At 40.0% G+C, this 21,313-nt stretch overlaps 5 protein-coding genes across 7 annotated transcripts; 2 read left to right on the top strand and 3 right to left on the bottom strand.

Moving 5' to 3' along the window:
• The first annotated feature begins 47 nt into the window (after positions 1–47).
• Positions 48–6,108, top strand: LOC110764398 (Tetratricopeptide repeat (TPR)-like superfamily protein). Of its 3 annotated transcripts, none has more exons than XM_021967374.2 (3): positions 48–1,363; positions 1,478–1,897; positions 2,055–6,108. In XM_021967374.2, the coding sequence occupies exons 1-3, from the start codon at positions 250–252 to the stop codon at positions 2,318–2,320; spliced, it is 1,800 nt and encodes a 599-aa protein (XP_021823066.2). In that variant the 5' UTR covers positions 48–249; the 3' UTR covers positions 2,321–6,108. The 3 variants fall into 3 exon arrangements, 2 of the variants coding, with proteins under 2 accessions (XP_021823066.2, XP_021823065.2); XR_015834483.1 differs by having other exon boundaries at positions 49–1,897; positions 2,055–4,908; positions 5,106–6,108; XM_021967373.2 differs by having other exon boundaries at positions 49–1,897.
• On the bottom strand, positions 2,566–5,382 carry LOC110764397 (cation/H(+) antiporter 15-like). The gene is made up of 3 exons (XM_021967368.2): positions 5,128–5,382; positions 3,894–4,901; positions 2,566–3,777 (listed from the first exon to the last, which is right to left on the bottom strand). Exons 1-3 carry the CDS (start codon positions 5,380–5,382, stop codon positions 2,566–2,568), a joined length of 2,475 nt encoding a protein of 824 aa, XP_021823060.1.
• LOC110764395 (uncharacterized) lies at positions 5,895–13,589 on the bottom strand. Its single transcript, XM_021967363.2, has 11 exons — positions 13,217–13,589; positions 12,509–12,574; positions 12,276–12,370; positions 10,821–11,663; positions 10,533–10,629; positions 10,294–10,452; positions 10,077–10,192; positions 9,444–9,957; positions 7,043–9,364; positions 6,888–6,963; positions 5,895–6,581 (listed from the first exon to the last, which is right to left on the bottom strand). The coding sequence occupies exons 1-11, from the start codon at positions 13,296–13,298 to the stop codon at positions 6,152–6,154; spliced, it is 4,800 nt and encodes a 1,599-aa protein (XP_021823055.2). The 5' UTR covers positions 13,299–13,589; the 3' UTR covers positions 5,895–6,151.
• An 816-nt stretch (positions 13,590–14,405) lies between these two features.
• On the bottom strand, positions 14,406–16,341 carry LOC110764453 (large ribosomal subunit protein eL8y). The gene is made up of 6 exons (XM_021967441.2): positions 16,288–16,341; positions 15,971–16,172; positions 15,293–15,462; positions 15,068–15,196; positions 14,883–14,975; positions 14,406–14,776 (listed from the first exon to the last, which is right to left on the bottom strand). Exons 1-6 carry the CDS (start codon positions 16,339–16,341, stop codon positions 14,645–14,647), a joined length of 780 nt encoding a protein of 259 aa, XP_021823133.2. The 3' UTR covers positions 14,406–14,644.
• A 403-nt stretch (positions 16,342–16,744) lies between these two features.
• Positions 16,745–21,133, top strand: ARP2 (actin related protein 2). Its single transcript, XM_021967431.2, has 15 exons — positions 16,745–16,904; positions 17,179–17,289; positions 17,468–17,602; positions 17,693–17,764; positions 17,892–17,970; positions 18,260–18,309; positions 18,508–18,611; positions 18,722–18,790; positions 18,909–18,972; positions 19,234–19,302; positions 19,505–19,588; positions 19,685–19,743; positions 20,276–20,342; positions 20,552–20,635; positions 20,781–21,133. The coding sequence occupies exons 1-15, from the start codon at positions 16,863–16,865 to the stop codon at positions 20,859–20,861; spliced, it is 1,170 nt and encodes a 389-aa protein (XP_021823123.1). The 5' UTR covers positions 16,745–16,862; the 3' UTR covers positions 20,862–21,133.
• Positions 21,134–21,313: the final 180 nt, after the last annotated feature.

Genomic DNA, 21,313 nt, shown 5'->3' on the forward strand with positions numbered 1-21,313 from the left:
AAGTGAATTCTCAACTTAAACAATGCATCTTTTTTGTTTTTGATTAAAATAACAATTCAAAAAGGGACAAATACAATACAATGCATCTTAATGACGCAAGACAACCTAGCAAAAAAAGAAGAAAAAAGACCCAGGTCACAAAATTGAGAGCCAATCCTAAGTCCTAACAAAGAAGGAAAATGATCCAGACGGTGCGTTTCGAGCCATTCTTCTTGTATTGCTGTATCCGACGCCAACTCTCTTCCGTCAATGAAAGCAACGGAGTTGGCAAGTCGAATAAGCCGAGTTCTAATCTCCGCTTCGAACCACACAAGGCCGACCCGCTCATGGAACCCTTCACTCGAGAACATTCTTCACCAGCTCGGTTGCCGCGACTCACTGAGTCCGTCACTCGTGGCCCGAGTTATCGACCCCTTCCTCCTCACGCACCGTTCACTCGCTCTCGGCTTCTTCAACTGGGCTTCCCAGCAACCATCCTTCTCTCACACCTCCATCACCTATAAATCCGTCCTCAAGTCTCTTTCTTTCTCCCGCCAATTCAACGCCATTGATGCTCTCCTCAAGCAAGTCAAAGCCCAGAAAATCTGCCTCGATGCTTCTGTTTATCGCTCCGTAATTGCTTCACTTATCATAGGAAGGAAAACCCACAACGCGTTTCTGGTCTTTAGCCAGGTTTCCTCGCTAATTGAAGATATTGGGCACGAGATTTGTAACTCACTTCTGGCTGCTCTAGCTTGTGATGGATATTTTGAGTATGCCCAGAAGGTATTTGATGAAATGACTCTTAAGGCTATCCCTTTAAGCACTCTAGGGTTTGGTGTGTTTATATGGAGGCTCTGTGGACATGCTGAATTGGGTAAAACTTTGAGCATGTTAGATGAGGTTCGGAGAGGTGGTTCAGAAATTAACGGGTCAGTGACCGCGCTTTTGATCATTCACGGGTTTTGTCAGGCTTCGAGAGTGTCAGAGGCTTTCTGGGTATTGGATGAGCTGAGGAGTAGACAGTGCAAACCCGATTTCATGGCATATAGGATTGTCGCCGAAGCATTTCGATCGACTGGGAGTGTAGTTGATGTAGAAAAGGTTTTGAAGAAGAAGAGAAAGTTAGGTGTAGCTCCAAGGATTAACGATTATAGACAGTTTATATTTGATTTGATTTCAGAGAGGCGGATATGTGAAGCAAAAGAATTGGGTGAAGTAATTATTAGCGGGAATTTTCCGATTGACGATGATGTTCTCAACGTGTTAATAGGATCAGTGTCGGCGATTGATCCTAGCTCTGCAATAGTGTTCTTCAGATTCATGATTGAAAAGCAGAGATTCCCAACTCTTTTGACTTTGTCCAATTTGAGCAGAAATCTATGTAAGCATAGCAATACCGATGAGTTGTTGGAAGTTTTTCAAGTTTTGTCTTCTGGCGACTATTTCAAAGATTTGGAGACTTACAATGTCATGGTGTCATTCTTGTGCAAAGCAGGGATGGTGAAAGAAGCATATGGGGTTCTTCAGGAGATGAAGAAAAAAGGGTTAGGCCCAGACGTTTCGACTTATAATTCTCTTATTGAAACATGTTGTAGAGAAGATTTATTGAGGCCTGCTAAAAGGTTATGGGATGAGATGTTTGCAAGTGGGTGCAGAGGAAACTTGAAGACTTACAATATCCTAATTCGGAAGTTTTCGGAAGTGGGTCAGGTTGATGAGGCGCAGAGGCTCTTTTACCACATGTTGGGTAAAGGGGTTGCACCTGACGTGATGACATACACATCTCTACTTGAAGGGCTTTGCCAAGAAACGAAGCTTCAAGCTGCTTTCGACGTTTTCCACAAGTCTGTTGAACAGGATTTTATGCTTGCACAAAATGTGCTGGGTACATTTACTCGCTCTTTGTGCAAAGCAGGTATGTTTCTGTACACATGATGATATATGTAATGGATGTTTAAGTTTTCACATCATTTACCTTTATGTTCCCCCAATAAATTGTCCAGTAGAATGTTCCAAGTTGGTAGTTTCAAGTGTTTTGGCTTGTTGCTTATATTTGTTTGTGTTCTATGCAGGTTTTTTTCTTGATGCTTCTAAGTTACTATGCGGCCTCAGTAATGATGTAGCACAGTCAGATTCCCATGTAATTTTGCTGAAGTATTTAGCCGATGCTAAAGAGATTCCAGTTGCTATTGAACACGTTAAATGGGTTCGACAAACCTCGCCCTCGATGTTGCAAATTGTATCAGCTGAACTTTTAGCATCCCTGTCTTCTTCTTCAAGACTAGAGCCAACTCGACAGTTGGTTCAAACAATTCAGGAAATATCAGGTCTCAAGTAATAATTCTTGGATAGATTTTCAGGTCATGTTAGGTTAGTTCAAAGTATAGAAGTTGGCGTCTGGATATTTTTAGTTCAACGATCAATTGCAGGTTCACTATCATTCGTTTGCTCTGCAATTCAATCTAATACCACATGCTGTTTGTTAGGGGGTTTCTTTTCTTAATTTATGTGTTAATGTCGAGAGAGAGAGAGAGAGAGAGAGAGAGAGCCTACTTTAAAATATAATTATGCGTAATGCATGTCTCATCTTCTTTGAATTTGCAAATGCTCAACATCATCGATTGTCATGCTTTGCTCCCTAAATTTTTCTCTATGATTCTCATTGTCGTCATTCACCACTTTGGTGTGTTGTTGCACCACCAGAATTCTGCTTTTGCCCATGAAATCTGCGGTGGCTAACACCTCCCCGATTGCTCCCAACTCACTCTGCTCATTCTCATCCATAAACCCTGACAGGACCGGTGACCTTTTATCTTGATTTCTTCCTGCTATTACTAGTTCATAGTTATTTTCCATGGAACGAATCACTGCCATTGTCCCTGAACCATCCATCACCAGCTCTTCTACGTACATGACCCGATAGTTGTCTGCCATGCCTTCCCTGAACTCACTCAACACCTCACTGTCAAGCCTGTTCTCCTCCACGTCCTCACTAGTATTTGTTATGCTTCCATCTACAAGAAGCCGAACCAAGGTCAAGTTGATGTTTGGATGGGCAGCCATTCGTGCCCCGAACGCCAGTGCCTCTCGGTCATCAGCTCCACCCAAAAAGAGAATAGCAACATTATAGCAAGACTCGTTCTGGCATGTCAACGTCATTGCCCCTGAACGGCTGTTGAAACTGCCGTCAAAGAGCCCACCATGGTGAACAAGGATTGCAACAGAGCAAGGTGCTTTCTCAAGCACATTTTTGTTGATCATCCTCTGTTTTCTGGCATGGAATCTCTTGTAGAAAGGAACTATAATGAGGGAAGTCTTTTTATCAAGTGCAATTGTGCATACATCATCGTGCATTGTGGCACAAGGAGATATAGCGGTAAAGGGGTGAAGTGTGACAAGACTCTCGTTCCTTTGCTCGTACTTTCTAAAGGCATTGACAACTTGTTCCGAGGGACTGGCCTTTGAGGAGGGCCTTCTTGTGAGCTTGTGGGGGATGAGCAGAGGGTTTGCACGGCCGACAAGCTCGATGAGATGGAGGAGATAGATGGCAAGAGGGCTTCTTTCGGTGGGGTATAAAGCCTGAAGGAGGTTGATTGTGGGTTCAACATCTTCTTGGTTGTGTATGCCAACGAGGACCGGGAGCTGGGAGTTTGGTCGGGCATGCATCACTGTTCTTCTCTTATAAACCATGTACCTCTTTGAAGGATCGTAGAGGCGTTTTATAATGGGCGTGATACCCCCTGTTATAAGTATCATGGATGTACACATGACGACAAATGCTTCATTATCTATCGCCTGCAAAAAAGCACAAAGGTTTAAGAAATTAGATGGTTTTTTATTTCACTTTCTTACGGTTCCGTTCATAATCTGATTATAGGATATTGGAATTGGATTGGCTGCATAGGGCATACCATATTACTCTTGAGCATTTTAAACAATCCAAGCTCGAGAAAGCCTTGGGCATTCAGGACAAGGCCAAGCGAGATAGCATCCGTGATTGGCATTTTGGTGCACAAGAGTGAAGTCAGAAAAGCTCCCATAAACTTGCCAAATGCACCAACGAGGGCGGTGGATTGCAAGATGGTATAATTTTTGAGTCGAAGGGCGCAGAGATCCATAACCAAACCATTTTTGGCGTAGAAGATGGGCATAAAGACCCAGGAGATGATGAGGTCGAGCTTCTCCACGAGAGCAGACCCGACTGGTGGCCCTGCCGGTATCGTCAACCCAAGAATGAAAGGTCCATAGTATGTGTGTAAACCTGTGGCATGACTGAAAAGGCCAGTCACCATGACCCCAAGAAGTAGATGAACCACGTGACTTTCCTTCATTGGCTGTCCCACTGGGCTCGACCTCCGCATCATCCATTTGAGTACGGGCCAAATGACCAAAACGATGACAAGCGCAACCACAGCACCGGTGGCCACTACTGATAGCACGTTGTATGTATCATTTCCGGACGATATCTTGGCCACAATAGAGATTGTCATCACACACAAGCTGCACAAGCCGCTCACAATGGAAGAAGACATTGCCACCCTCCCAAAGTCAGAGTTGATGATCTTCAGCTCGTGCAGAAAGAAAGCGATTGTTGGGAAGGTCAGCACACACTCTGCTAGAGCCACAGCCGGAAGTGAATTGGCGAGGTTCGTCTCCAAATTGACGTGGGTTTTCAAGAGAGCAGACCATCCTTGAGTCAATAGAAAAGGGATGGCCACTGTCACAAACCCAATGGCAAATGTCTTTCTGTCGATCTTCTTGACGATGGAGGGATCGGTTTGCACTCCGATGAGGAAGAAGTAGAACATGAATCCAAAAGAGGAAATAACATCCAGCAGTATGAAACTTCTGAGAGGAAAAAAACTATCGATAAATGCATCAATCCGGCCTAGAATCGAAGGACCTAGTATTATACCCCCCTGTTAGGTAAATCATAACCAATCAACAAAATTTTATATTTTTTTGTTTTTATTTTGCTATTTTAAAATACAATAAAGTTTTGCATTATGCTGCATGCATGCAATGTAAACCTAAACCTCTCTGTTTTTCTTTATTTGTGTTGCAATGAGAGATTGAATTTGGAAATGGAAAGAACTTGATGATGGTGTTATAATGAATGATAGAGAATAATATGGAGGTACTTACTAAGACTTGCGCGACGATGATGGGTTGGCCGAGAGGCTTGAGGAGGAGAGAGGTGAGGAGGATAACACCAGTGGCGAGAGAGAATTGCATGAGAAGAAGAGGGGCTGAATAAAGCAGGGGATTATTATGATAGAAAAAGCCCATGGAATGTATCATGGTCACCGACGTACAAATGGTGGTGAAATTCTTCAGCGGAATTGAATGGGTGGTGGCGTAGGTTGCTATGTCCTCCGGTTCCATAGCAACGGAACCCATGGCTGTAGCGAGGCAGGCCTCTCTGGCCTTACACAGGCTAAGCCTGGGAGGACGTACGTTCCAACGACAACCCTCAACGCAATCTCAGAGAGGAAGAGAGGGACAACCCCAAAAACAAAAAACTGATCAAAGAAAACCAGAGAGAAACAGAAGGAGAAGAGAAAAAGAGAGAGAAACTCAAGTGCAACGTGGTGGGTCTAAATTTGACGTTGACTATGATATGACTGGCAACTTATTACGCCTTACGCGTACATAGCAAGCCAGAGGCTTGAATTATAGTCATCCAAATATTTTGGGAGGGGAAGGCTTACGTCCAGCCTCGGTGAAATCACGTATGTAACATCATCTTCTTAATTTTTTTTTTCTTTTTTTTTTTTGTTGAAATTATCATCCAAGTGATGCACCATCTGCAAATATCCATTTTCCGGATGATTCGTCTGTCATCTCATAAGAAATTGATAATAAGAAAATAATAATAATAATAAGAAGAAGAAAAAACAAATTAAGGACAGTTTGTTGTAAACAAAATTTTTTTTCATTGATACACTGGTACAAAAATTGACATTTGTCAATGACCTCTCTTCCTCATGTACACTATATTCCGGTCAACCACTGTAAGGCTTCAAAACTACGTCAATGCTCTAACTTCGAAACAAGAAGAATGGACAACTTAAAAGGGGAAAAATCCCCAAGATATCTATGTTTCTTAAATTTGCTGTACAACTTCTACACTAAAAAAAGAGAAATCTTACAGGATGCAAAGCATGTCTCAATCAGCGAGTCGATGGATCTCGCCCATCAGTATCCGGTTGCTGGAAACCTTAAAACCAAGGAGAGCAGGATCAATCTGCCTTCCTTTCTTCCCTTTCTTCTTGCCACTTCGCCCCACTTGGCTACCTCCATCAGACGACTCCAATGCAGATGCTGCTCTGTTGGCTGCATCAGCCTCTGCAATGACTGGTTTCTTGAGCATGTCTATGAATGATGTCTCGGACACAGAAGCATCACTGCAAGATGAAGTCCTCCTAAATTGCGCATCGTTCTTGCTAGATGCTTGAGTATCAGAGACAAGGGTTGCGGGCGGATTTCTTTGCTTGACAGGCAGAGATAATGCTGCCTCAGACAAGACATCCTGGGAAGATAAAACTCGGCGTCTATGCAAAGCATTGTCAGACCCTTTGGTTATAGCAGGAGGCAGCCTGTCAATGGAGCATAAAGAATACAATGAGACTGATAACAGTCTAACAGGGAATTCAGAATATGAATTAGGAGATATCCCTAATGTGCAAACTGTAATGAAAATAACACTATAAGTGTTTATTAAAGGAAACAAAATCAGTTACATCCACCAGCTAATTGCACATCACTAGAGAATCATGAATAATCAAAATGACGCACATAGGGACACAGGTTAATGCAAAGTGACCATAAACCAAAAAAATCAAAGGAAAAGGTAATTCTATTAAACAAAGAAAGGAAAAAAAGAAAAAGAAAAAGAACACTACCTCCCATTAGAAACCTCTTCTCCAATCTGTTTATCTAATCCTGTCTCTGAGCTGTAGAAGTTCCCACATCCACCACCTGTACCATTTAAAGAGTTTCAAACTCGTTTAAAATGAAAATGAGATTAACTAAAAATGAAGATCATTTGACAAATTACCAGCACTGCTTAGTGAGCTTTGCCTGCTATGGGCATTACTACGAAGTTCCCCGCAATCAATTGCAGTTTCTTCTTGGTCTGTCACGTTTCCTTCGTACCCTGAAACTGACCTGCTCAACATGCCTTTCACCCCTTGTTTCTTCCAATTATTACCCTCCAACTCTGACACACCATCACTCACAGCTGATTTACACATGAAGCTAGTATCCACATGAGAAGTATGAGAAACGTCCCTAGGTCCAGACACGAACAGCTGATCCTCCATAAATGCTCTGGAATTAGATCTAAACGGAACTCTTTCACTAGTTGCCAGATTGCTTGACTGTTCATTCATACCTACACCACCCAAATGGTCCTGGAACAAAACATTATAGTTGGAATTCTGTGGTCCTTCTGTGTTCATACCAACTGGTTGATCCCGGAGAAGACTAAATGGAAGATGTACAGACCCTCCCCGACTTCTGGAAGATGATAACTGATGCTGATAATCAACTTCTGATAACTCGGTAGATTGATGACCCAGTTTTTGGTGAAGGTCCATCAAAATTTGTTTTGAGTGTTCCTTATCACCATTAGCCCACATATTTGACTCAGCAAAAGCCATGGTAGCTTCTGAATCTCGTCGTTTTTGTTCAGTATCAAGATGCAAATGCGGTCGATGTGCTTCAATGCAGCTATTTTCCAGCTGCCCACTGTTCCCACAGGGTAAGCGTTCCAAACCAACTGAATGAGAAGAAAAAAACTCATCAGAAACCAGTTGACGGTTAGAGGGCATCCCAGAAGAAATGGAGTCCTGTTTATCAATAGAGCACTTACGCAGATACTGATCCTGCAAATCTAGACCCTGACAATATGCATTCTGAATATCAAAGTTCATCCCATGTCGCTCCCGTGAGTCATGATTCCAGTTGAGATGGCTTAGTTGCTGTTCATGGGTGGGAAACCTCTGCTGTTGCTGGTAATTTTCTGAAGAACTAAATGCAACCATCTGAGCCTGGTGATGGCCAGCAGGATCCCTGGCAACATGACTTGCTTCATCTGCAAACCGAGGACCACCTAAACGTCTTTCCCCTTCCATCTGCAGCTGCTCCCTCAATGCCACAGATAACTGCTGTGCCTGCAACTCTTGCTGCTGAAAACGAAGTTGCAGCTCTGAAGGGTGCATATTCCCTTGCTTGGCCTGAGATATGAGGTCAAGAAAATCAGTCTGTCCAGGGCGTCCTATATTTGCTTGGATGATCTGCTCTAGCAATGGATCCTGTATGGAGGAATGGGAAGGGTGCAAGTCATTTCGAAATTGCTTCCTTAAACTTAATTGATCTAAAGGGTTGCCATTTGTGGCATCAATCTTCCATTGCCCATAACCAGAATCAGACATCTGTTGATGCAAAAATTGTTCAAGGAGCAAGTGTTGAGTTTGAGATTGCTGTTGCTGCTGCAGTTTCATCTGGTGATGTTGAAGCTGCTGTTTCAAGTGATGCTGTTGCTGAAGCTCCAACTGACGCTGGCGTTGCTGAAGTTCCAGCTGACGCTGGTGTTGCTGAAACTCCAACTGACGCTGGTGTTGCTGGAGCTCCAACTGACGCTGACGTTGCTGAAGCTCCAACTGATGCTGATGTTGCTGAAGCTCCAATTGGTGATGCTGTTGGCGAAGCTCCAACTGACGCTGCTGTTGACGCTGTAGTTCAAAGAGATGCTCCATATCTGCAACAGGATGATGGAACGGCTGGATATTAGGGTTATTGCTGTCAGAAAAACCAAATCCAGGGAATTGGTCTACACCAGTCCCTGCACCATGCGCAGCAGGAAGCAGAGATGGATGGCTCAGCTGCTGAAGCCGTTCTTTTTGTAACTTCTGTGGCATTATATGCTCAGCAAGGCCGAAGCCACTGATTTCTTTCCCCAATCGAGAAAGATGGTGAGCATCTATAGAACCCAGACTAACATTAGCGTTATTTCTTATATAATTATCAGACTGTGTATCCACAAAGGAAGGTTGATCAATCATGGGACCAAGGGGATTCTGACTAGCAATAGTGGCACCTCCTTCAAAGAAAGAATCTCTCAACTGAACCTGATCATCCATGCCTAAAGACGCATGGGATGATTGAGCAGACCTTAAATGGGAACTACCTCTAAGCTCTGACATCAACAGGCCAAAAGGATGCAACTTATCATTCGGCTGACTAGGCAGGTTAGTTTCTGAAACTTCATTTGAAAGGGAAGGAAGGCTAGGAGAATTTGAAATTGAGCCATGAACGTCCACTGAAGACCTCAAAAGGCAATCACTGCTACTTTTAGGCCTTCCAGGAAATACAATTTCTGCATACAACAAAAAAGAGAAGCAATTAAAGTGACAACATAGACATAAACATAGAAAATGATAAGACGCACAACACACCTTCATCTTCTGCAACAAAATTTTGAATGCTTTGATTGTCAAGGTACTGGAGTTCAGACTGATAACTATGATTAGGGATTCTTGATTGAACACTATCACTTGGGGTAGCCTCCAATACAGAAGGAGTCCACTGCTGACTATTTAGAATATTAGACCCCCCAGAGTTAGGTGCAGATATTCTCTCTTCCAAGCTGCCTTTAATGACATCCAACGGCTCTAGCTTAGCATGCAAACTAGAGTTAGAGACATATCCAGATTTAGTTTTCAGATGTGGCATCACATCACCAAGTTCTTGATAAGGAGATCCATCAGGGGCATCAAACAAGCGGACTGGTAAGTCAATTCCAAAAAACCCTTGCTCAAACCATGCGATTATGTCAATCCCCAAGAAAGGTCCCTGGGTGTTCCCTTGGGGATCAAGATAGCACAAACTTAAATCCTCGGGTGAGACAATTCTGTCTGACACATGCGCCTCGTTGCTCTTGACATAGTGACGATCACTGCTTGAGGTTTGCTGTAAAGATGGAAAATAAAATAAGGAACTTGGATTATTAAGAAGCTGGCTATCAATTTCAACTGTTCTGATGTAACATGGTCCAACAAAGGATGCTTCTGCAAACCAAAATATCTCACCTCCTGGTATCCAGAATTTCTCAGTTCAGTAACGTCATTGCTGGGGCCATCAATCCCTCCATCAGCCGGTGCTTTGACTGTCAGAACTTTCTGCTCACCTTCAGTAGCAACACTTTCTGCAAAAAAATGGAGTGTTTTAACATACAACACATGACAACAATACCAAAAGTATCAAACGAAGGAACCAGAATATTAGGTTAAAACTGCTTTTCCTTACCCTTTAAAATATGCGCCTGTGAGCCACAAATAGGTGACACCTCAGGACCAGTAACTTGAAAAGAATTGTTTAAAATGACCTCTCCAGTAGATTGGACATTTTGTTCACTGTTAGCTGCAAAGTTTCCTTCCTCTTTGCTTAAAGTGACATTACTAGTTCCTGAGTAAATGAGAAAACTTGTATCAGAAAGAAATGATGAGGATTATTAGGCAGGAGTCCAACAGAATGCAACTTAATACCTTTAGAATCATCTTTTAATACATTCTTGTCTTTAGGGGAGTTGTATAACACTCCACTGCTAGTAATGCTTCCCTTCAATATATCTCTCAGGCAAGCCTGAAAGCATCACATCAGTAAATAATAGTGATCAAAGAAACATTTCACCACTTGCTTATTTAACTATTATAATTAGAGAGCAAGTACGTTATCAAGAAATAAACATGTCATAGATTTCTACATATATATATATATATATATATGCAAGCATGTGTGGATATTTAAAAAAATTTAGTATACAATCCATATACCTCTTCATCTGCATCAGGTGCAACAAAAGCCAATGGCTCAGTAGAGCCTACTTGGGTTATTGGTGATACCTGCTCCATCCCATCAGGCATGGAATCAAAAGTTAAATCAATCTTTTGCTTACGATAAATGTCAAGGAGTTTCCCCCTGGGGTAGCAATACATATTGAGAAAGGGACTAGCTTTTCCTAATACAGGTCTGCCAATCTGCAGAGTTCCGTTAGTGTTTAACCTCCCTCGTCCAGCAGTAAATCCTACTTTTTCCACCTGTCCTCTAGCCATCCCAAATCCCGGTGCGGCACGATATGGGGCTGCCCCACCTGATTGAACCTCCATGCGATGGCGTGGCCTCCACTTATCCCGAGAATCACTATCACGTTCAGAAGCTGCACGATTGCTATTGGAAAGAGACTGCTTGTCAACATGAATATCTTCCTTCTCAACATCTGTTTTTTTCTCTATTCGAGAGTCCTTGTCTTTATCTTCAGGGCCCCACCTTGATGACCATTTGTTATCTCTTCGGGATTCATGCCAGCGGTCAGAAGACAGTACTTTATTCTCAGTAACATCCTTAGTTGAAGTGGCACCTACATGGCGATCTTCTGCTCTACCATCAGTAGTATCCCTAGTTGAAGTGACACCTACACGGCGATCCTCTTTCTTGCGATCCCTCCTACCAAGTAAGCCTGTTTCCCTCTCCTCCTCACGCCAACGGCGGGTAATATCTAAATCAGGTGCATTCCTCCTCCAATCTTTTTTGTCCTGAGATCCATCTAAATGCCAAGTGTCTCTTGAATTGGGATCAGAAGAGTTTCCATGAGGCAAAGAACCAGGTGCATGCATTTCCTGTCATTTTTATCGGTATTCAAAAATTGGTTAACTTCTAATCACTAGTCAACTATGAAGACAAAATGCACTAAACTCTTCTAATAGCCAAAAAGATAAGATCTAAAATTGGGTCTTAGCATAAATCATAGTTTTTTTTTTTTTTCCAATTCAACCGATAGATCAGATGCAGGATTTAACACATTAAGCATACCAAGAAATTGAATTCACAGGCTGGGCAGACATGAAAACGCAGAACAACAAAAGGGTATAGAAAATACAAATTGAGAGGCTTACAACCACACTAATGCACTTAAGGTACTAGAATTTCATAAATTATGGTGTGCAGAAAGATAAAGCTTTTTTAAAAGTGTAGAGGGGGGGTGAGAAAGAGAGTTAAGATATCAAAGCGTTCTCTCAAAACAAAAAAATCTGACAAGTGTAGATGCACTTGTATTAAGCCACACTAACATTAAAGATTTAGTTAAAATCACTTTATTATAAATAACAGTAGAAACGAACTGACACACTGGACCACAAAAAACAAATATACTTGTATATATAGCTTATTGAAACAGCAATAAGAGCAAATTTGGAAAAAGAAAAAAGAAAAAAGAAATGCAATGTACATACTCCTGATGTTCCAGTAACCAGTGTCTTGGAATCAACTGGTTTAGCGTATAGCCATTGTGGAGACAAAGGTATGCTGCTCTCGGATGCTACTTGATCTGCAATTAAGATCATAATAAATAAATTAATTTACAGGCACCTGCGGTATTCATGATAAAAACAGTAAAATGATAGCCAATAAGGTGAACAAAATCGCATATGTGGAAAACAATGCAAACTTAGAAAAGGAGCACAACCACCAATTGACTCATCAAGGGACCCTGTTAGCGCCTTCTCCTCACCATTTCCTTCCAAGGCTTCATCTAAAATGGCAAACAGAGAGATACATTTACTTAAATTTTTGGAAAGCAGAGTGTCCATAATATGAAAATCCAAGCAGTTCACCCACCGTAGGTAAACTTAAAATAGGGGGAAATAACAGTGTTCGATACACTACTGAAATTCTAATGAAAATTACAAGCAAAAGATACTGTACTACTAATGAAAGACAAAGGACAGGAACACCTTGGCAACAGAATAATTCAAAATTTTGTGTTCAAATAAACAACAAAACACAATGCAATAACAATATCATGAACATCCAAAAGCTCTTAATGCATGAAATATAAATTATGCATATACATGTATGTTATCTGAAGATAATATAAAACTACTAAGAAAAAAGAATCAACAACACCAACCCTAATTAATCAGCTAGACGAATAATAGATATATAAGTATAAAGATATGTATATTAATATGAGATATGTATATTAATATGAGATATGTATAAACACTTGTATAGGTACACTGACGAATTATTGAAACCAGGACCAATTTGTAATAGCGAGAAAGATCGAGGAGAAAATATATATATATGCGAATAACAAGAATGAGAATGATAAATAGCGAGAAAGGATGCAATGTGAAGAGATACGGATTGAGAAAAGCCCAAGAACACGAACCGTTGGTGGAGAAGTGTGCATCGGCCATGTTCGCGGGGAGGAGATCTTGAGGAAGACTGACTTTTCCGTGGGCCATCGGCATCCAAAACGATTCGAATTACAGAAGATTTCCAGGCAAATGTCAGAGAAGAGAGAGCGCAGCTAATTATGCTTCGAGATGAGGATAGAGAAAGAGGAAACGAAAATAGCTTCTGCAATCGAACACTCGCAGATGACGTAAATTACACGGAGACAGACAGAGAGAGATTTCTAGGGTTTGAGGAATTGCAGGGCTGGCGAATAAGAGAGAGAGGTCGCAGAGGGTCAGAGAGAGAGGGTGAGGGTTTGGGATGTGTATGATCAGAACAACCGAAGCGAGTGTATTTTTGTGGAGACCTCGCAAAACTCTATATATGCAATTAAGGCACTGGAATTTGTTTTTTCAGTTAAAAATGTTAAAATATAACGAATTTTTTATTTAGGGGAAAAATAATTGCAAAGTTTCTTCTTTTCTTAAATGTTTTTTTTCTTCTAATTGCTATCTTTGTACTCTCTTGGTGCATATTATTTTTTTAATAAAGCATCTCTTCCAACAACAAAAAATGTTTTTTTCTTTTAAAAAAAAAAGTTAATTAGGCAACATTTTCGCATCTATAAACGAGTTTTAAAAGTACTAAAATGAGAGAGGGAGAAATGCATAATCTTTAAATTGCATCAAAAGAAAAAAAAAAAAAAAAAAAAAAAAAAAAAAAAAAACTAATACACTGAAGGTGTAATAAACCTTAAATAAATAAATAAAACTTCAAAACACATGTCCACTCTTGTTTTCACCACTCTCTCTTAAACATAGTCTACTTAAAGATAATGGGTTCGTTCTCTTTGGAAAAACAGAAAAGATAATTGCCCTACCAACTAGCCAAACCCGTTTGTCCCAAAAATACCTAGCCAACTAGCCAAACCCTGAACCTAGCCAACTAGACAAACCCACATACATGCAGGTAACGGATTAGTTAGCCAAATCCTGACCAACTAGCAAAACCAGCATATATGCAGGTAATGGATAATTAGAGTAAGTTCAATTGAGGTCAATCACAGTTAAATGAACCAAAATAAAAAATGGAAAACCATAATAAAGAAATGGAAACCAAACAGAACTTTAAACCCTATTCTATTCTATGACTAAGAAACAAGAAATATCATCGCACAGAAATTGTAATCATGAAATGTAAAATAAATGATAATCATTAGAAAGCCCAACAACCGTAACAAAAAGGGCATGTCCATGAATAAGTCTAATCCAAACAGCTAAACAACATTGCAGCCTCAGACGCATCCTCAGGAAACAAAACCTCTGCGGTTGATCTAAATAAACTTGAACAATCAGAATTCTAGAACCAGACCCGGACAATCTTATCCTAAGTAAAAAAGAAATACAAGATCAACCAAAATTTAATTCATCCTTTGAGCAGCTTCTTTTGCTAGGAGCCTCTCTTTCGCCCTAGTTTTGGCCTGGGATTTGGAACCCATGATGCCACCACCCCACTTTTTCCTGTACTCATCATACTTGTCATTGAAGTTGGCCTGCAACCAAGTGAAACACCATGGATTAAGCATTCCACCAACCATAATACGAACAAGTTCAAGCAACTGCATCAACAAAAATTGCAAAAGGTTAATTCTACCATACCTTGATTGCCTCTAGCACCTTGCTGAACTCCAATTTATCTTCATTCTTGACTGTTGTCAAGCACAAAACTGATGCAGTTTTCTTATGGACAATCTGACAGAAAAGCAAATAAAAGTTAATTCGGTCCTATTTTTTTGTCAAAGAGGCCATGAAAGCTGAGAACGCAGACATATAAGTAAAATTACCGATCCCAAGCGTGCTTTGCCCTTCACTATGCAATATGGGATTTCCATCTTCCTACATAATGCAGGCAGCCAAACCACCAACTCTATTGGGTCAACATCATGTGCGATAACAACAAGCTGGGCTTTGTTCTGCAAGCAAAATGCAATTGAAAAAAAAATTCATTACACAAACGCGAGCACATTGACAAGGAATATAAAACACATGGAAGTGGCAGGGAACAAGACCTGCTCAATGAGGTAGGTGACATGGTTGAGACCATATTTCACAACAATAGGTTTTTTGGCTTCAACAGTTTTTCCCTCAGACTCTGCTTGTGCCCTCTTCAAAAGGCGCTCCTTCTTTGCGGCTTTGTCTTCTGGCCTATACTTGAGGAGCATCTTGAACAGGCTGGTAGCTGCACAAAGGTTTAGGAAACAACGTTCTAGTTTCAGTATTTCCACAAAATACAATGTACATTATACATACAACACATCAAGCATCAAATCATGAAAACGGGTTACAAGGCATAACTAGATACAATTTCAAACAAATCCAGGAAACAACCCATTATGCTAAATGTTGGTAATAGCTAGCATCAACATTCCACATTTCCTTCAACATACTGCCAAACTTTGAGATTCAACAAAATGCATAGCAACGTGGAAAGTATAACGCAAAAGTGGTATTGCAACATAACACAGAATTAAGAAACTTGTCAATGGCAGTCCTGAACAGACAAAAAAACACTGCTCAATAAACTTATTGATCCAATCTAAATTTCAACCACACTGTCTAATGTTCGCCTAAAAGAAAAACCTAACAGTTATATTTAGATTAACAAACAATCATCTCCATAAAAATAAATTTTACGGAGAAACAAAAAGAAAAAGAAACAAGAGAAATGTGAGGGTTAACATGATTACCCAGGTTCTTGTCGAGGGTCTTGGTGAACTGGTTCAAAGCTGGTGGAACCTTCAACCTCTGCTTGAGGATCCTTTTCTTCCTCTGAACTTGAACAACCTTGGGCCATTTCACGAAACGGGTAAGATCTCTCTTTGGAGGCAATGCCCCTCCAATCCCAAACTGTTTGGGACGTTTCTCGAACAGTGGGTTCACCACTTTCTCCTGTAGCCACCACAAAAAAACCATCACAATCACTATATACACCCTAACACTCATCTATTAAAAGAAGCAAATAGCAAAAATCATTATACAATATATTGACATAGGAAATACGTACCGTCTTCTTCTTCGCTGCGACTGGAGCTTTGACACCTCTTTTCGGAGCCTGCATCGATTAGGTTGAGAAAACACAATGAATATTTTAAAAGGAAACGAAGACGTTGATGATTAAATACAAGTTCCTATGCAGCCAGAGCTAAAAATGGGAGACAGATGTTGATGAAGAAGGGTCTAGTACTCACCATTTGCGCAGGCTGCTCTTCAAGTTTGCTGGGTACCTCTGAAACCTGCGAACGGCGTAAACCCTAGAAGAAAGCCTCACGATTTATATATTAACTAACTGCACCTTTACGGGCTGGGCCTTGAAATGAGTTAAGCGCTGGCCTTTTGCATTACCGAGTCATTCTATAGTGAGGGCGCCTTAATAAGTCCATCCAGGCTCAATTTTAAACTCTGGGCCTCCGGCCCAAAATATAAAAAAGTAAATGAAGATACGACGTCGTTTGGCATCACGATCACGAAGAAAGCCCGTCACTCTTTGCTGCAGTTGGACGCACTTCGGTTTGAAGATATGCGGTAGATGAAACCAGCAAAAACAGCAATAGCTGCAGCAACTGTCAACAGCAGCTGAACATGAACAACCGAAATGTCGTCGTCTGCGACAATGGCACCGGGGTACTCTTCTCCTCTGTCTAACTTTTCTTGTTTCTCTCACAAGCACAGTAACGCACAGTATTCTAATCTGCGTTGAAAGATTTCATCGATCCAGCACATATTGACACTTTCTTTCTTGGAAGTTTGTTTGGTGTTCGTAAATTTGGAGTTAACTGATTCAGAGGCAGAGCTGCAAATCAAAAGTTCACCTCTGTTTTGGATCTGTAGGTGTTAGAATCATCATCATCTACTTTTGGTTTTGTAACTTTGTCAAATTTGTTTGCTTTAATTGCAGTATGTGAAATGTGGCTTTGCTGGAGAGAATTTCCCTACCTCTGTGTTCCCTTGCGTAGTTGGAAGGCCACTGCTTCGCTATGAGGAATCACTCATGGAACAAGAAATCAAGGTTAATACTTTTCATTTCTTTTTGGACACAATATGCACTCTTTCTAGTCCAACTTTACTCAAGGTTAAGAATTTTGTATGTCCTTAAGTGGCTCATCCCCTACAGCTTGTGATTTAATTATTAGTTCTGACTTTTGACAGCCCTTTTTTCCTCCCTTCAATTTTATAAATGCATTTAGGATGTCATTGTTGGAGAAGCTTGCGCAGAATTTCGGCATCAGTTGGATATAAATTACCCGGTTAACAACGGCATCGTGCAAAACTGGGATGATATGGGCCATGTCTGGGACCATGCATTCTACAGTGAACTAAAGGTAAACTTCTTACTGCCCTTGATTGTCAATTTTGTTATTATAGTTTCATCCGGATTGTTAATAACTCTGTTGCCTGTTTTGTGTCAACAGATAGATCCTACTGAATGTCAGATACTACTCACGGACCCGCCTCTCAATCCTTCAAAGAACCGTGAAAAAATGGTTTGTTTTGCAATCTATATACTATTAAGTTTTTTTTTTTTTTTTTTTGGTAATCGTATCTGTACCATAATAAATATTGTGAATATAGCGTTGGCATCTCATGGTTTGGCTTGATTCAACATTTCAGGTTGAGACCATGTTTGAGAAATACAATTTTGCTGGTGTCTTCATACAAATTCAAGCTGTATTAACATTGTATGCTCAAGGTGCTTATAAAGATGATTAAAGGTTAAATGTTTATATTTCTGTTCCCCCCCACTTCTTTTATATCTCCCCTTCTTGTTTAGTTCTTGTTATTCCTACAAATAAGTACGTGGCTTTGTATCTACCATGCTTGGAAAACATTGATGGGGAGAGTGAAAGCACTAGTGTGACTTGCCAGAATTATATGTTGGAACAGTCCATAACATACTATAACAACTGTTGCTACTTATGTTTAGCTATACTTTTGCTTCTTTTGGACATGGGCTTCAGCATTTCCTTGTTTTTTTACAGGTTTGTTAACAGGATTAGTTATTGACTCCGGTGATGGTGTTACTCATGTGGTAAATTCCTCAAGCACAACTTCTACATTATGTATTAGGAGTATTCGGAATAGCTTGGGTAGTGTACACTTTGTAATTATATGTTTGAGCTGGTTAGTTCTTGGATACTCCAAGGGAATGGAAACCATTTCATTAAACCCATTGAAGGGGAAATCAACTCTATGTCAGATTTGAGATATTTTTGCTCCAACCTCCTAGGTTCCAGTAGTTGATGGCTACTCATTTCCTCATCTTACAAAACGAATGAATGTAGCTGGCCGACACATAACATCCTATCTTGTTGATTTGCTCTCAAGGAGGGGGTGAGAATCAATTGCTTATAACTTAGTAAGATTGATACGATTTGTACTACCGTTGGTTCTACAAATGAAACTTTCTTTTATATTGAGAAATTGTAACATTTTTCCTGAAGGTATGCAATGAATAGGACGGCTGATTTTGAGACTGTCAGGGAAATCAAAGAGAAGCTCTGCTATATAAGGTAAACAAAAAATCTTATTCTATATTCTAATGTTGTGGAACTTCTTCTTTTTTTGGGGGGGTGAGGAATGTTGTGGAACTTATTGATTGCACGAATTATTATATCCAATTTCATGTAGTTATGATTACAAAAGGGAGTATCAATTGGGACTTGAGACAACCATACTTGTGAAGAATTACACTGTAAGTTGGTTTTCTTAGCATCTCATTAATTTTCATAGAGTCATTTTAATATATATGTTCAGTATCCTATTTTCATGTATGTCACTGTGTGCTTGCTGTGACACAAGTAGTTTCTTTTAATTTACATTGGTAAAATTACTCATTGAACAACCATTGTTGTTGTTGGTTTTGGTCTGTCTTTTTTCTGTTTGGTCCCCTCTTTAATCAAGAGTTATATATTTAGTTTGATCTTATTTCACTTATATATGTTGGTTTAATCAGCTGCCAGATGGAAGGGTGATTAAAGTTGGCACCGAAAGGTTCCAGGCTCCTGAGGCTCTATTCACTCCTGTAACTTTCCAATTTTTCTTGCTCTTCTCTTGATATAATCAACTAAATTGCTCGAATATATTTGCTTTTAGTCGTCAGAGTGATATTACCACCTAAAATACTGGTTTTTGGAAAAAAAAACTAAAAAACTAAAAAAATATATTATAACACTATTCTGACAGGTTGAAGGTTTTGAATATTCATTAATGTTTTCCTTGTACAGGAACTTATAGATGTCGAAGGTGATGGGATGGCTGACATGGTATTCCGCTGCATTCAGGAAATGGATATTGACAACAGGATGATGGTACTAATGTGAATCCTCTTACAAATGAAATGACAATTGATTAACTCTTTATTTGTTTGACAACATTGATTTATAATTTTAATGCATCTTGTGCAGCTCTACCAGCATATAGTTTTAAGTGGAGGGAGCACGATGTATCCTGGATTACCCAGTCGGTAATATTTAACCCTTCATTGCATCATAAGCTTCTTATTTAAAGTAGTTTCTTCCAGTTATATTCAACATGTGTGTATCAAGTTTCTGTATGTTTGATAACCTAGCATGAAACTGAGATTACTCTTTATTCCACACACACCTTGATCATTTTATTATTCCTTTTCCTGCTCCGCTAAAGTGAAGACAATTCACGATCATCCTTTTTCAGGTGCATAGTTTACGAACCACTGTTTACTGTCCAAAAGCCTCATAATACTAAGGGCATTTGCCTTGTTTGAAAGAAGCCTGAAATAGTCAGACATTGTAGTATCAATAATCAGCAATTTCACTTTCCTGGAATATCAGTCCATTTGGGATTAGACAACGTGTTAAAGGAATTGTAGAAAATTTTAGAACCTTAAAAATAAAATCCATGAGTTACTTTTTGACATGAAAAACCAAGTGAGTTCTTTTCCATCCCAAAGGCATTGTTTTTCCTTATTAAAAATAGAGTTAGGAACTTTCTGATATTAAATTTTGGTGTTTCTTCAGTTTGGAGAAAGAAATACTGGACCGTTATCTTGACGTTGTTTTGAAGGGTAACAAAGATGGACTGAAGGTATGATACGAGTTTTGTGTTTCATGGATTAGAAAGAGAACAATAGCTTTGAAAAATATGAAACAGGGGAAACGTGCTATTGTATAATGTTGGTATTAAAGTGGTAATAAAATGACGGTGGTTAGGTTGGGTAAATCCTGGTTGAATATGGCATAATAGACTGAGCTCAGTCGGTCTCTTTCTCATGCTCCAAAATTTGTGATGAACAGAAATTGCGATTGCGAATTGAAGATCCTCCACGAAGAAAGCACATGGTGTATCTAGGTGGTGCAGTTCTTGCAGGAATTATGAAGGTACGTGTCATTGCTTGTTCTCTCTATCTTTGAGATCAAATTTTTAAATGATGTCACTGGGGCATTCTTGTTTAATTCTTCCCATATCTGAGATAAGTAAGTGCAAGTGATCTAAAAATTTCAATGTGGTGGTTAACACATGCAGGATGCTCCTGAATTTTGGATTACCAGGGAGGATTATCTAGAAGAAGGAGTTGCTTGTCTAAGCAAGTGTGGTCAGGCATGACTTTTTGAGGTCAGTTTGCCACCCTCTTAGCTGTTTGGAAGAGTGACACCTGACAAGGAAAACCATGAGAGGCTAAGACATTAAAATATCCAATTTGTGTTCTGACTGAGTAACCTATAGGTGTTTTGAGTAACCGTGTTTACTTCCCTTGGTAGCTATGTTATGTATAAGCCTAGTGCAAAGAGTTTGTGTGATAAGAACCTATCAAGAGTTGTATCCTTATGGCTGGAATGTATGACATTAAAAATGTAGAAAATATTCTGTGTTTTTTAGTCTGTTTCCAATACAATTTATTTCCTTGTGGGAGAGTGAGGAGTAGCCATATTCCACGCCATTGCCCAACCACAATTGCAGACTTGCAGCCCATATTCCACGCCATGATTTTCTTCTCATAGTGCTGGTGAGAAAGTAAAACACGTCTTCTCTTGTTTTTTTTTTCAACCTTTAATGTG

Source organism: Prunus avium, chromosome 3, assembly GCF_965620075.1.
Source record: "Prunus avium chromosome 3, drPruAviu1.hap1.1, whole genome shotgun sequence".
Lineage (NCBI taxonomy): Eukaryota > Viridiplantae > Streptophyta > Magnoliopsida > Rosales > Rosaceae > Prunus > Prunus avium.